Genomic DNA, 14,361 nt, shown 5'->3' with positions numbered 1-14,361 from the left:
CCATGGGTTTTCCATGGTTGATCGAACTTGAATTGACTCATGAAATCAATTAATAAATCATTTCAATAACATTGTGATCAGGCTCTACAGTTAGTAGACCATGATTATTATGATATTTCACATAGGCCAAAATAAGGCATGGTATTAATGAATTGGACAATGTTATATTAATGCTTTGCATTTGTTGCGGTATAAATACTTCGAAAATGTATCAGATTGTTTATAAAATGTTAGAATGATTCGTTGCCAGGCTACAAGTTATGATCAGTACATTTTGATGTAGGTTTGTTCTCTGAGCTGGATGGTTGTCGTTATGTCGTCCAGAAGGACGATGAAAGCTCCATGACCATACCATCCAGCTCAGAGAACAAACCTACATCAAAATCACCCATCTGAGCTACAAATCTTGTCCACCATCTATGATCAGTACAGTAGTAAAACATTTCCCGGTTAATGAACGTAATAATAATAACGTCATCTGAACACATTATGTAATAAGAGAGGTGTTGTCATGATAAATATGATAAAAGAATTCATGTGAATCATAAACATGAAGTGAAATGGGTGTGAGGGTGTGTGACATTCAGTTTAGATATATAGTGATTCACGTCTGGACCAATCAAAAACAAAATAGAGAACGAAGATACTTCTTCGGATACATAATTTAAGTCTTCTTTAATTGATCCAAATACCTTCAGCCGTTTAGAGGTGTTGTAATCTAGTTCCTTCTGATAGACTGTTTGAAACATAATACAAACCAGAGGAAGCTTCATCTATCATTTTTTATGATGTTCACTAGCTACCAAGTGAGAAAGTTTGGTGCTGTTGATAGACATTGTGACACCTTTTCTTAACCATCCCGGTACATGTTCACGAATATAAAGGCTTTAGCTCCACAAAGGCAGTTGGATCGGTATATACAAATAGGGGGGGGGGTAAACAGAGGTTACGTACCCTTTATTCGTTATGTAAGTACTGATTTAGTTGGGATTAGGTGTAACTTGACAGAGTTGAATATCTCTTCATACAGCCCCCTTCTGATATAAATCTATATATCTCTATCTGTTTATCAATTTTCACATTTCCTGACTAGATTTACTTTTGATAAACAGATATGAGAAATCAGTTTATTGTTCATGATCGTTTTGTTGGTGTTTTTTTCTAAGGAAAACATAGGACCTTTTGTGGAGAACTGTATAATATGACTATACATTTCATCATGAACAAATATTAAGCAAAATAAGAATCATCACCAAAGTTTATTTTGATAGTTAAGCACCTTGAGCACTGAACTTACCCGACTAAACAAAACTTGATTGGTTTTTAAGCATCATACAACCATAATAATGTTCGTCTAACAAATCGACATATTTTCTATGCTAGACCACCTTGGAAAACTGAAAGCACTGGACGGCCATTTCGTCCTATTGTGGGACTCCTCAGCAGTGCGCAATAGAACGAAACGGCCGTCTAATGCTTCCAGGTTTTCCTTGATGGTCTAGCTTCAATTGAATCACGCTTTCAACTATGAAAATACTAAATCTCCACAAAAAACCCTTCTGAAATAAATATTCACCTGACATTCATTTATAAAACACAAATTTTCTACTGGAGTGAAATTTTCTTACCCACATACTTGAGACATTTAATACTGATATAATGTGCAATGCGCAACCTCGCTCCATGAGGTAATTCCTGGAGTTCTAGTGAGAAGTCGTGACCAGTGAAGCTAATCCATGTCAGGTAGAGACTTGTATCTACCTCAGTACAATGGAAGTTGGTCGCGTGATTTTGTGGATTAGTTGAGGTTAGACATTAAAACCATTGGATGCCGACTCAGTGGTCTATTGGTTAAGTGCTCTGGCGTGAGACTGATAGGTCCTGGGCTGGAATCCCGTTAGGCAGGGTCGTGGATTCACACTGCTCAGGAGTCCTACAATAGGACGAAACGGCCGTCCAGTGCTTCCAGGTTTTCCATGGTGTTCTAGCTTCAATTGACTCATGATCTTAACTATATGAAGTTACTAAAATCTCCACAAAACCACCTTCTGGTACTTTCTATGCAACAAAGCCCATCATGAATAGACATGTCTGTATTAGCTTGTCTTTGCCCTACTTACTTAATTATGCCTATTACCTACCAATGAAGCATAGGCTACCGATCAGCATTCTCCAACCCACTCTGTCCTGGGCCTTCCTTTCTAGTTCCATCCAACTGTTGTTCATTTTTCTCATGTCCGTCTACATTTATAGGCGTAATGTGTTCTTTGGTCTTCCAATTTTCGTTTGGCCTTCAGGATTCCAAATAAGGGCTCTTCTTGTTACACAGTTGGGTGATTTCCTCAATGTGTACCCAATCCACTTCCAGCGCCTCTTTCTGATTTCTTCTTCCACTGAAATCTGGTTTGTTCTCTCCCACATTAACTTGTTGCTGATTGTGTCTGGCCATCGGATCCGAAGTATCTGTTAATAAACACTTGTATCTTCTGGATGGTAGCTTTCGTAGTTGTCCACGTTGTCCACGCCCCATACAGTAGAACTCTCTTGACATTTGTATTGAAAATTCTGATCTTGGCGTAGGTTGACAGACAGTTGTTTTGATTTTCAAATGTTCTTCAGTTGTAAATATGCTGCTCTTTGTCGATCCGTACCTTCACATCTACATCAGATTCACCGTGTTCATCAATGATTCTGGCCAGATAAATAAAGGTTTTTACATCCTCCAAAACTTCTCCGTCAAGTATGATTCAATTGATGCATGTTATGCTAACCAGAAAAAAGTGTCTTTGTCTACTAGATATGCGTATAGATTCATATTAGAAAATACCAAATAACTTAAGATCAGATCAAATATAAGTATAGAAAGTAAATGTTCAAAGATATAAATTGATCCATTCCTCCAAAATATAAAATTTGAGCAGTTGTTTTCCTTCTTTCATTCCTTTTTTTTAAAGACAAGAAAGTACTCACATCTAACTAACATTCATACTCTTATAATAAATCAATAATTACTCAAGATGACTGAACAATATTGAGATTTTTTTTGGGGGGGGGAGGGGTAGGAATTGTTTAACATGAGAAACTAAGTGAAATCATTCAGTTTTACAATTTAGTCTACATATACTTGATATTGTTTACTTAAATCTTCTCATTGGTGTTTGAAACATGGCCATTAAGAGTAGAAGATACTCACAAGTTACTGGTATTTGACCACAGATGCCTTAGAAATATTGCTCGCTTCTAATGGGATCACTACGTAAGTGATAGTGAGGTTCGATGCAGGGTATTAGGGAATGATGGTTAATCAGTTGATGAGGTCATGAATCTTTATCGACTGAGATGGTTAGGTCACGTGTTACGTATGCCTGAACACCGATTACCACGACGGGCTATGCTGACTAGTGTAGGGGATGGTTGGAAGAGAGTTAGGGGCGGTCAAACCGAAACGTGGCATCAGTCCATAAAGTCACTAACCTCTAGTCTGAGCCATGTTGACAGATGCAGACTACTTGGTTGGGGTCCGCGTGACTATCGTAACCAATGGTTGGAGACTCTGGATGACATGGCTTAGAATCGATCACAGTGGCATAGGTGTATACACTCTTTATCTTCCCTTCAAACTTGAGATTAAAATTGCTTCATAACTTTTTTCCTTCCAATACTATTTCCTTATATACAACCTGTCTTTTACATATTACCACCACTAAATTAACTACTTCTATGAATCCGGTGTTCATCTTGTAGTTCTAACTAGGTATGTCAATTTAGACCGATGCATATATGTGCCTGGTCCTACGTTGTAGCTGACTGACTGACTCTCATTGATGTTTAAGATTGTAATTTTGATCAGTTTCTTATTGACATATGCGAGTTCTGTGTGGATTGTCTCGATATTGCACTAAGTCAAAAGTATTATCAAAAGAGATGGATGGTGGCTAACAGTAGAGTCCAATATACGCGTTTCGCTGCATTTGAAACTCGTAAGTTGGATGTACCTGCATCTCAGAGTTGATGTTCACTATGGGACTCGAACCCATTGCCATTCGATTCAAACTCTAAGACTCAGTAGCTAATTGGATAACGTGTTAGCATTTGAAGGGAACGGCACTTGGTTTGATTTCCGGAGAGAACATCAACTCTGGGATGCAGGTACAATTAACTGACAAGTCTCGAAAAGGGACGAAATGCGCGTCCTGAATTCTACTGCTAGTCACTATCCATCTTTACTTATATAAATAATAGTTTACTATGGATAGTATAAACTATCTGAAATGTTGTTCGACTGTCTTAAATAATTTTTCTGGTTAGCGTTTTTTTAGCGAGTTGGTTTTCTACGGGCTGAGATCGCTAACCCCATACCCAACCCTCCTGCTTTACCCGGGCTTGGGACCGGCAGTAGCCTCAGGAGGAGCTACAGGTGGAGTTCGACTGTCTAGAAAATTATTCTATTCTATGAACAAATGAGCAAAGTCTGGAACGAAGTTAGACAACACTAGATGTGTTCCGTAACATTAATCTACACAAACAGACTTCATTAGGATGAAAGGATGTTTGGACATTATTTACATCATGGACCGATTTCAGGAAGAAAAAATATACTCGGAACTATGGAGTATATTGGATCCAAGAGCATTTTTTGTACTTTAAGTATAATATACCTTGATATCAGTGACCGGAAAAAAACTGTCTTCGTATTCTTCATATTCGTAGTCTTCGTATCCAAGACAATGACAACGTTTAGTGAATAATTTCGATTTGTGTTCTTCGCTACATTGATGCAATCTGTTTGACCAATGTTTCAGCTTAATGTCCATAATCATAATCTGAGTATTTGAACAGTTTTTTTAGTTATAAAGATGTATCCATCAATAGAGTGTTGGGTTTCTTTTACAAAGCGACGGTGTTTGTTAGATCCTCTACGATACTGAAACATTTACCAAAGGGTAATGACCATTAAACATTCATGTCAGTATAGAAGATTAGATGGTACTCAAATCAGTCAGTATGCAATTCTGATCAAATAAACGCAACGTTAATATACCTTAGCTCAGTGGTAACGTCTCTGACTGTGAAGCTGAGTGACACTTGATCGAATCCATCAGGGAGTACCAGTTCCCTCAACATTACAGGTACACCTTGCTGACGAATGCCAAGTAGCAAGGAACCCGAGTCCAGGGTTTCCTGTTGACCACCTCCAACCACCATCTCAATATACCTTATGGTTAGAAACTACGGACAACAAGTACTCGATCTAGATTCTTTTGTAGTTAATACGTTAGAACACTTGTGACAATCGATTGTCACCCAGATTTTCAAACTCTAACCACAAAAGTATCACATTTAGAAATTACTTCTATAAGATATTCAATATGGATCAACTTTCTACAAAAACTGATACATTTACAATGAGTGAATATTGATTAGTAAATGCAATTTAATACTGTCTCATCATTAGTAATACTGAGATTAAATTGGCTGATCAGCGCAAACCTATATCTAGCGGTGTCAGTTAATTACTTTATCGCCGATTAGACCATATAACAAACTATTAAATAGAAATTTCATTAGGATCTCAGGTTCGACAACATCACAATGGTTATTGCTTACTAGACAATTAGTATGAACTTTATGTTTCCTTTAAATTTCATTAGTTTTAGAAGATTTTGATATCAAGATGTTTGGTAAGGGATTCTATTTTAAGAAATTGTAACTGTGAATAATTTAAAATTCAGTTGGTATTGTTTGTTTGAATCTTCCCATTGATGTTTCAGGACTGCAACTGGTCAGTCTCTAATTGGCATATGTGCATACTGTACGTATTGCATCGATATAGCCTCGATATACCCAAACAAACAATACTAAGTGCATTTAAACTTTACACCATCGCACAAGCAAGTAGCTATCAAGACTCAGTGACCGAGTGGATAATGCGATGGAGTTTGAAGCGGAAGATACTGGGTTTGAGTCCCAGAGTGAACATCAACTCTGAGATGAAGGTACATCCAGCCGACGAGTCCCAAATAGGACGAAAGGCGCGTCCTGGATTCCACTTCTAGTCATTATCTATCTTTCCTTACCATGCTAGTGAATAAATTAGTTTTCTTGATTTCAGACAAAACAAACCATAATCAATAAAAACACTAGAGTCGTTTCATCTTCATTTGCTTAAATTTTATGAGATTTATCGAAGTAACTTTCAGTTGTCCATTTGTATCTTTTGATATGTTTTGCCATCTGAACCATCTTTTTGTCTGTTATTTAGTTCCGTTCTATTATGGGACTCCTCAGCAGTGCGCATCCACGATCCCGCGCTCGCGAGATTCGAACCAAAGACCTACCGGTTTTACGCCAGAGCACTTAACCGATAGACCACTGAGCCGGCAACCAACGGTGAGTTCTAGTGGGAAGCAGTAACCAGTGGAGTTCTACCAAGTCTGTTGTAGAGATATCAACTCACTGATGACAATTGGTGAACGGTTGCTCAAAATCGTGGATTGGTTGAAGTTAGACATTAACACCGTTGGATTCCATCCGGCTCAGTGGTCTATCGGTTAAGTGCTTCGGTGGTATTTAGTTGTTCTGCAAATCTCATACTTTCCTTGTACTGAAATTCTTCACTTCGTTTAACATCTACGAAGACACGTTCCGTGACATACTACTTCTAAGCAATTATATGAGTAGCGTCTACTACACTATTATGATAACATTGATACCTTTTATTTAGAGTAATGAAAATCAGGTAATTTATAGGCTGCCTACATATATATATATAGAACTAAAACTAAGATTCTCATTAATTTTTTTTCTAATCTCCAAGGAAATGTAACCTACTTTAATTATAAACTAACTTGCCATTACACTTCAAAATTCAATAGAAGTAATTATGAATTCATTAAAATCACACTTGTAACCAGTGAATTTTTAATTAATTTATATATCAGAAGGGGTTTTGGGGAGATTTAGTATTTTCATGTTTGCAAGTGTGAGTCAATTGAAGCTAGACCATCAAGGAAAACCTGGAAGCAATGAACGGCCGTTTCATCCTATTGTGGGACTCCTCAGTAGTTCACATCCACGATCTCACATCCGCGAGATTCCAACCCAATATCGCGCCACAGCACTTAACCGATAGACCACTGAGCTGACATCCCATGGTGTTTATGTCTAACTACAACCAATCCACGAATTTGAGCAACAGTTCACCAATTGTCTTCAGTGAGTTCCGATCTCACAACAGACTTGGTAGAACTCCACTGGTCACTGAGCACTGCTGAGGAGTCCCACAAGAGGATGAAACGGCCGTCCAGTGCTTCTAGGTTTTCTTTGGTGGTCTAGCTTCAATTGACTCACGCTTGCAACTATGATAATTTATATATATATACAATAATATAGTGAATTATTAACACTATGGATAGTTCAATAATAAATGGCTGTAGGGAAATTTGAACAAAATAAAATATACCATTTTCATTGTTGGAACGGCTTCCGAAAGCTATGATGGAGCCTTTAGAGGCCCTAAAGGAGCCGATGAGTTTCCATCTAATCAGAAAATATGATGCAGCTTACTAGAATATAAACGCGGCATGCTACTATTGGACAGTAACATAACATTCCTCTTTACGGATAGGCTAAATAACAATGTTATTATAACAAACGTTAAGATCTTTAAATACCCATAAATTTCGGTACATTTTGATTCTTATCCAACAAACACTTCTCCACCGTTCTTCTATCTTCTGATTTGTGGGGGTTTTATACGTTCGAGTTGTTGTAGTTGTATATCGTATTCTGTGTTCATCATGTAGTAAACTTAACATTAATAGAAATATAAACTTAGTCTATATTCGTAGTTTAAATCATGAGTCAATTGAAGTTAGACCACCATGAAAAACCTAGAAGCACTGAACGGCCGTTTCGTCCTATTGTGGGACTCCTCAACAGTGTGCATCCACTATCCTTCAAGTAACTGAAACTACATTGAGTAGAGATTATTTACTTTTATTTACTTACTTACTCATGCCTTTAACCCCTCGTGGAACATAGGTTCCGACCAGGATTCTTTAACCAACTTTGTCCTGAACTCTCTTTTCCACTTGCTTCAAAGCTCTATTCATTCTTTCGATGTGTGATTCCATTTCCTGATTCAATGTGTTCTGTAGTCTGCCTCCGTCTGTAGTCTTTCTAGAGTTGCTGCTAGTTCCAAGGCTGGATAAAGGAAGAAAGTTGGGCATAGATCTAGCAACATCATCCCATAGAAAAGACAGCATTGTTAAAAAAAATCTACTAACCTGTAAGATGGTTATGAAGGCTGATAATGCCAAAAATTAAGTGAACATATTAAACATTTAATTGATGAATAATTCCTGGATTTTTTTTATCTAAATAAAGTTTAGCCTAAAATTTATGGTTCTTAGAATAAGTCGTTATCGACATTTTTAGTTGGTAGACATTTTTAGTTTTTTACATCATTCTTTATTCTGCAAATGCTACCAAATTCCCTGATACGGCCGAGAATGGGGAAAATCATCGCTCTATCTGGAAAAGCTCTCACATGACCACGTGAATATAACCATTGTCACGAATGTCTTACTTGCTGCATTCTCGTGGCACTACTGTTGTTTATGAAATTAAGAGGACGAAAAGCGAATGTTCGGTGCTTTAACTGGGTTGGTGGATATGGAGGATCCACCGAAAGAAGTTGGAAAATCCTAATTCCAAACTAATGGTGTAAATGGGCTTTAGTATCCTGACGGAACAAATGGCGTATGAACCAATCATTGGTCACCGACTACCCTGAGGCTGTATCTCCTGACGTTGCTCCACTGCCTTATGGATCGGACCTTTAGATTGAAGGCTCCGAGTGAGGTCCTCTAAGGAAACCAAATTTTTGTGTTTGGGAACCCATTCAGTATCCGAGCCCACACAAATCAAGTGACTTGTGTGGTGCATACGTATTTGCTGCCTCCTTGTACCCATGTTTATGTGTTTAAATAAATAAAAAAGGAAAAAATATTCCGCAAATCCATTCATATGTTTACATTTTACGTGCTACTCTAAAAGTGTGAATATAAATAAATTAAACAATGAATTATGTACATAATGTCTAATTTGATCAAGATGTTTACTGATTCAATCAGCAGGAAATCCTGTTTCTTTACAAGTTTATATTTGGTAAACGTCAACAAGACAGGGGTGACTTACATCACCACCACCACTACCACCACCATCATTATCATCATCATCACCATCATCAACAGCATCATCATCATCATCATCATCATCATCATTATCCTTTAATGTCCCATCTATTAATTTAATCCCCATGATAATTTTTCAAATTTACTATCGGATGAACTCATTTGTGTTGATTTTGTCTGTTTAAAAAATAGCCTAAAGCTAAATTAAATATTAAAAGTCAGTCAAATGAATTAGTGATAATTGTGATTTCTAATTGAAATCTTAAAGAAATAATATGAAACATTCTAATGATTTAGGGATAGAATAAAAGTTTCAAATGTAGTTATTTAAGTTAATTCAGATTGAAACATTACTTACTTACATCTGTTACCCGTCGTCGAGGAGCATAGGTCGCCCGCACACCAGCATTCTCTACCCAACTCTGTCGTCGGCAGTCCTTTCCAATTCTTTCCACTTGTTATTCATCCTTTTCATGTATGCTTCTATTTTCCGACGTAATGTGTTCTTTAGCCTTCCTCTTTTCCACTTCCCTTCTGGATTCCAGGTTAGGGCTTGTTTCGTGATAAATTTTGATGAATTCCTCAATGTATGTCCTATCCACTTCCAATGTCTTTTCCAAATTTTCTCTTCAGCTGGAAGCTGGTAGTATTCGGTCAGTGAATGTTGTGTATTTTGCGTAGACAACTATTCATAAATAGTTGTATCTTCTTGACGATGGATGTAGCATTTCTCCATGTTTCAGCTCCGTACTATAAAACTAACTGTCTTGACGTTCGTATTGAAGATTTTGACTTTAAAATTAGTTGACAGTTGTTTCGAGTTCCATATATTCTTCAATTTTAAGAATGTAGTCCTTCCTTTATCATTCCTCACCTTTCCTAAGATACAACTAAATATTACTACCTAATCAATATTAATTAGCTAGAAATAATTAAATGAGTTAAATTTGAACTTTTGAAATTAATTGACAGTTGTTATGAAGGAAACAATAACTTAATGAGATAGATCATAGGATGAGAGTTCAGGTAACACTAAAAGAAAATAGGATGAGATTATACACTAATATGTCTTAGGTACGCTTTATAAGAAGAACATACGCGTATCATCATCATCATCATCATCATCATCATCATCATCCTCATCCGAATCATCATCCTCATCCGAATCATCATCATCATCCGAATGATCATCATCATCATCTCAAATATGTGGATCCTTTTAAGAAGTACACTTTAATAACCAGTTTCTTTTAAAATCTAAGTAATTATTTATCGATTCATAACTTAGGAAGTGTATTCACTCATAACATTTAAGGACGAAATACCAGTCCTGTTTTACACTCCTATCCACCATCCATCTCCGCTTATATATATAGGGTTATTTTTAGAAATTTAAAATGTTGTGTTAAATCCCTGTGATTTACAGTTTTGGAATAGATCAAATGGATAAACATCACACAAAAAATGTATTTAAGATACCTGGTTGTATATTTGGAAAAGTATGGTACAATGTTGAAATGATAGAGGTTCTTTATAGATCAGATCACTAGTTTTATTCATGTTTAAATAACTGCTCAAGGTCATAAATTGTTTGAAGTTACAGATCAATACCGTCGTGCAACAACTCAATAGGCTACATGTGAAACAAAACCAAAGTTCCTTTTTTCGAGTCTCACGATCGAAATCGTGAACACTCTTTACTGAAGAGTTTCATACTCGAGCGAAACACTCGTCCAGCTATAATTCCAGCTATTCAATGGTTAGTCTAGTTCCTGGATCGATTCATGTATCCCAGTGTATTAAACAATATTTCTATTGAATATAACTTTCATTGATGATAGGGAGTGAAGTAGTTGACCCCTTCATTTATCTTGGGAGTCTCATCAGCCCCTGTGGTCTGGTATGTGACGAAATCTCAACATGGATACAGAAGGCTCGTCTAGCTTTCGCCAACTTGCGCCATTTATGGCGTAGGCGAGATATCCGTCTAGCAACCAAAGGACGGGTTTACTGTGCAGCAGTTCGTTCCGTCCTAATTTATGGCAGTGAAACACGGCCGATAAAAGTAGAGGATATTCATAGGCTACTAGTATTCGATCACAGATGTCTTCGAAGCATTGCTCGTATATCCTGGGACCACAGGGTAAGTAATGCAGTTGTAAGGAAATGGGTACTAGGTAAGGATGGCAATTCGATTGATGAAGTAGTGAAACTTTATGAGTTAAGATGGCTAGGACACGTGTTACGTATGCTCAACCACTAACTGCCCTGATGTGCAATGTTTTATGGTGTAGGAGTAGGTTGGAAGAAAGCTAGGGGGGGCCAGACCAAAACGTGACTGAGCCATGTTGGTAGGCGTAGACTACCTGGTTGGGATTCGCGAGATGATAACAATCGATGGTTAGAGACCTTGAATGACATGGCTCAAAATCGTTTGCAATGGTAAAGGTGCATCCACTATTTGTGTTCTACCAAATTCTAATCTTCTGAATTCTTCATGTCCCTATCTTTTTTCTCTTTTCAAATTTATTTCATTGGATTATACTCCTTCAATAACATCTTTAAAGCCTAATCTTTCATATTACTGCTTATACTCTTACTACTTCTACCACTATGGGATTTGAATCGACAACTTCATCTCTGTGATAATGTGGTATACCAACTTCAACTGATTTACGTACGTACATACGAAGTTCTACGTTATGACTGACTGACTGACTGATAACATTGATTGATGTGTAATTTATCATTAATTTTTCTTTCTTTTTTCTTTTTTTCTTCACAGAATTGCAAGTTAATCAATCAACTTCTAATCTATCCATGAATCCATTTCAACAAAACTCTTCATGTTGGTCATGTTATCCTAATCATAATAATAATAATACACAACAATCATTACATCATCTTAAATCCCCTTATCAAACAACATACATTCAATATGGTTGTTATCAACTAATATATAATCTATGGTTACTAATACGTTGTTTATTTACATTATTATGTTTGTTACCAACATGTTTATGTCATTGGTTACTATGCGGTAATCAAAAAATTAAAGGATTCAAATATTATAATTATAATCATAGTTTTTTATTTTATTTATATATTATTATTAAATTATTATATTTAATCAATATTATTGGACAATTATATTTAATGAAATTGTTTCTAGGGGTAAAATCATATTTTTTTGGTTACTATGTTATAAAAGATTTAATAAATGGTCATATATGGAATGAAACAGGACATTTTCCACGTGTTACATATTGTGATTTTGAAACAAAAAAATTGGGAAAAAATTATAAGTAAGTGACAAATTTTTTTCAATTTCATTTTTGCTCTTTTCTACTTAATAGACCACCACTGAGAACTTGAAAGCATTGGAAGATCGTTTCATTCTAGCAGTGCGTATCCACCATCCTGCTTTTCGGGATTCGAACCCAGGCCCTACCAGTTTCGTAGATTGGTTGAAGCTAGATATTAAGAACGTTGGATCCCAGCCCGCTCAGTGGTCTATCGGTTAAGTGCTCTGACGCCAGATTGGTAGATCTTGGGTTCGAATCTGGCGAGGCGGGATCGTGGATGCACATGTGTTGAAGAGTCCCACAATAGGAGGAAACCACTGTTCAGTGCTTTTAGGTTTTCCATAGTTGGTCTAGCTTCAATTGACTCATGATCTTAACTATATAATAATTACTAAAATCTCCATAAAACCACCCTTCAGAAATTTGTACAACTTCTAAACAAATCACTTTTGATCCTTCTAATAACGAAAAAATAATCCAATGTGAATTTTCAACTATATAACAATGGAATAAAATAAAAAGTTTTCTAGGTCAGTAAATGGTTAACATAGATTGATCAATATGCTTTAAGTCAGCTAATGTCCTGGTACGGCTGAGAGTGAGGAGAGTCAGCTATCCATCTTGAAATGCTTTCATACGGTCACACGCATACAACCACTGCCACGGAAGTCTTAATGATCGCCTCCTCGAAGAATCACTGTTGTATAACAAATTGAGAGGATGAAAAGCGAATGTTCGGAGCTTTACCTGGGTCAGCAGATATAGGGGGGTTGGAAAACTCTGATTCCAAACCAATGGTGCATATGGGGTCCAGAATTTCAATGAGACAAATGGCGTATGAACCTATTGTTGGTCACTGGCTACTATGGGATTGCATCTCCTTATGTTGCTCCACTACCTTGTGGATTACACCTTTAGGTTAAAGGCTCGGGGTGTGGCCTCCTAATAAACCACCTGCTTGAGTTTAGACACCCAGGTAGTATCACAGCCCACACACAAATCAAGTTTACTTTTGTGATTCATATGTATTCGATGTCCCTTTGTACCAAAACTTATGTGTTCAAATAGAGGAATAAATAAGTAAATTTAGTGATCTTTCCTGTTTGTCTACGCGGACTGAACTTACTTTTGATATCAATTAGATACACTTCAATAAATGTGTGTCATCAAATCCGTTACTCAAGCTTAAGTTACTTTTTAGTAATAGTATAAAACTGAGTTTCTTAATTCGTTCAGTTCATCAAATATGTTTCATAGTTATTCGTTACAAAACTTCCCATGAATAATGTAACATCCGTTCTACTGAAGTGAGAAATGACCAACAACGGAAATTAAGATAATAATCTATAAAATATTTTGTCAACGCATGATTCAAATCCTGCAAGTGGGGTCGTAGATGCACAATGCTGAGGAATCGCATAGTAAGACGAAGCAACCGTCTGGTGCTTCCAGGTTTTCCATCGTGGTCTAACTTACATCGACTCATGAACTCAACTATTTGAATGACTACAATCTTCACAAAACCCCCTTTCTGATAAGAAAGAAATCAAATTCTTTGTATTTAGATGTTTTACAATACCTTTTCCTACTTTATGATAACAGGACAACTATAAAATGATTTACTTAGTATTGTTTGTTTGGATCTTCCCATTGATATTTTTAGGACTGCAACTGGTCAGTCTCTAATTGGCATATGTGCATACTGTGCGTATTGCCTCGATAAAGACTAAATTCACAAGCATTATAAGCAAAAGATGGATAGTGGCTAGTAGTGGAATCCAGGACGCGCGTTTCATCCTATTTGGGACTCGTCAGCTAAATGTACCTGCATCTCAGAGTTGATGTTCACTCTGGGACTC

At 36.7% G+C, this 14,361-nt stretch overlaps 1 protein-coding gene across 1 annotated transcript in view; it reads left to right on the top strand.

Annotated features, from left to right (window-relative positions):
• Positions 1–14,361, top strand: part of Smp_146940 (putative innexin) — a gene marked incomplete at both ends in the record, with an annotated part of 53,523 nt that overhangs the window by 36,929 nt on the left and 2,233 nt on the right. Inside the window, one exon of the mRNA XM_018796421.1 lies at positions 11,983–12,502. Coding sequence (XP_018650635.1) covers positions 11,983–12,502 — 520 coding nt within the window. The remainder of the gene's footprint in view (positions 1–11,982; positions 12,503–14,361) is intronic.

Source organism: Schistosoma mansoni, chromosome 2, assembly GCF_000237925.1.
Source record: "Schistosoma mansoni strain Puerto Rico chromosome 2, complete genome".
NCBI classification, from domain to species: domain Eukaryota; kingdom Metazoa; phylum Platyhelminthes; class Trematoda; order Strigeidida; family Schistosomatidae; genus Schistosoma; species Schistosoma mansoni.
This window is presented reverse-complemented; position numbering and strand designations above follow the sequence as displayed.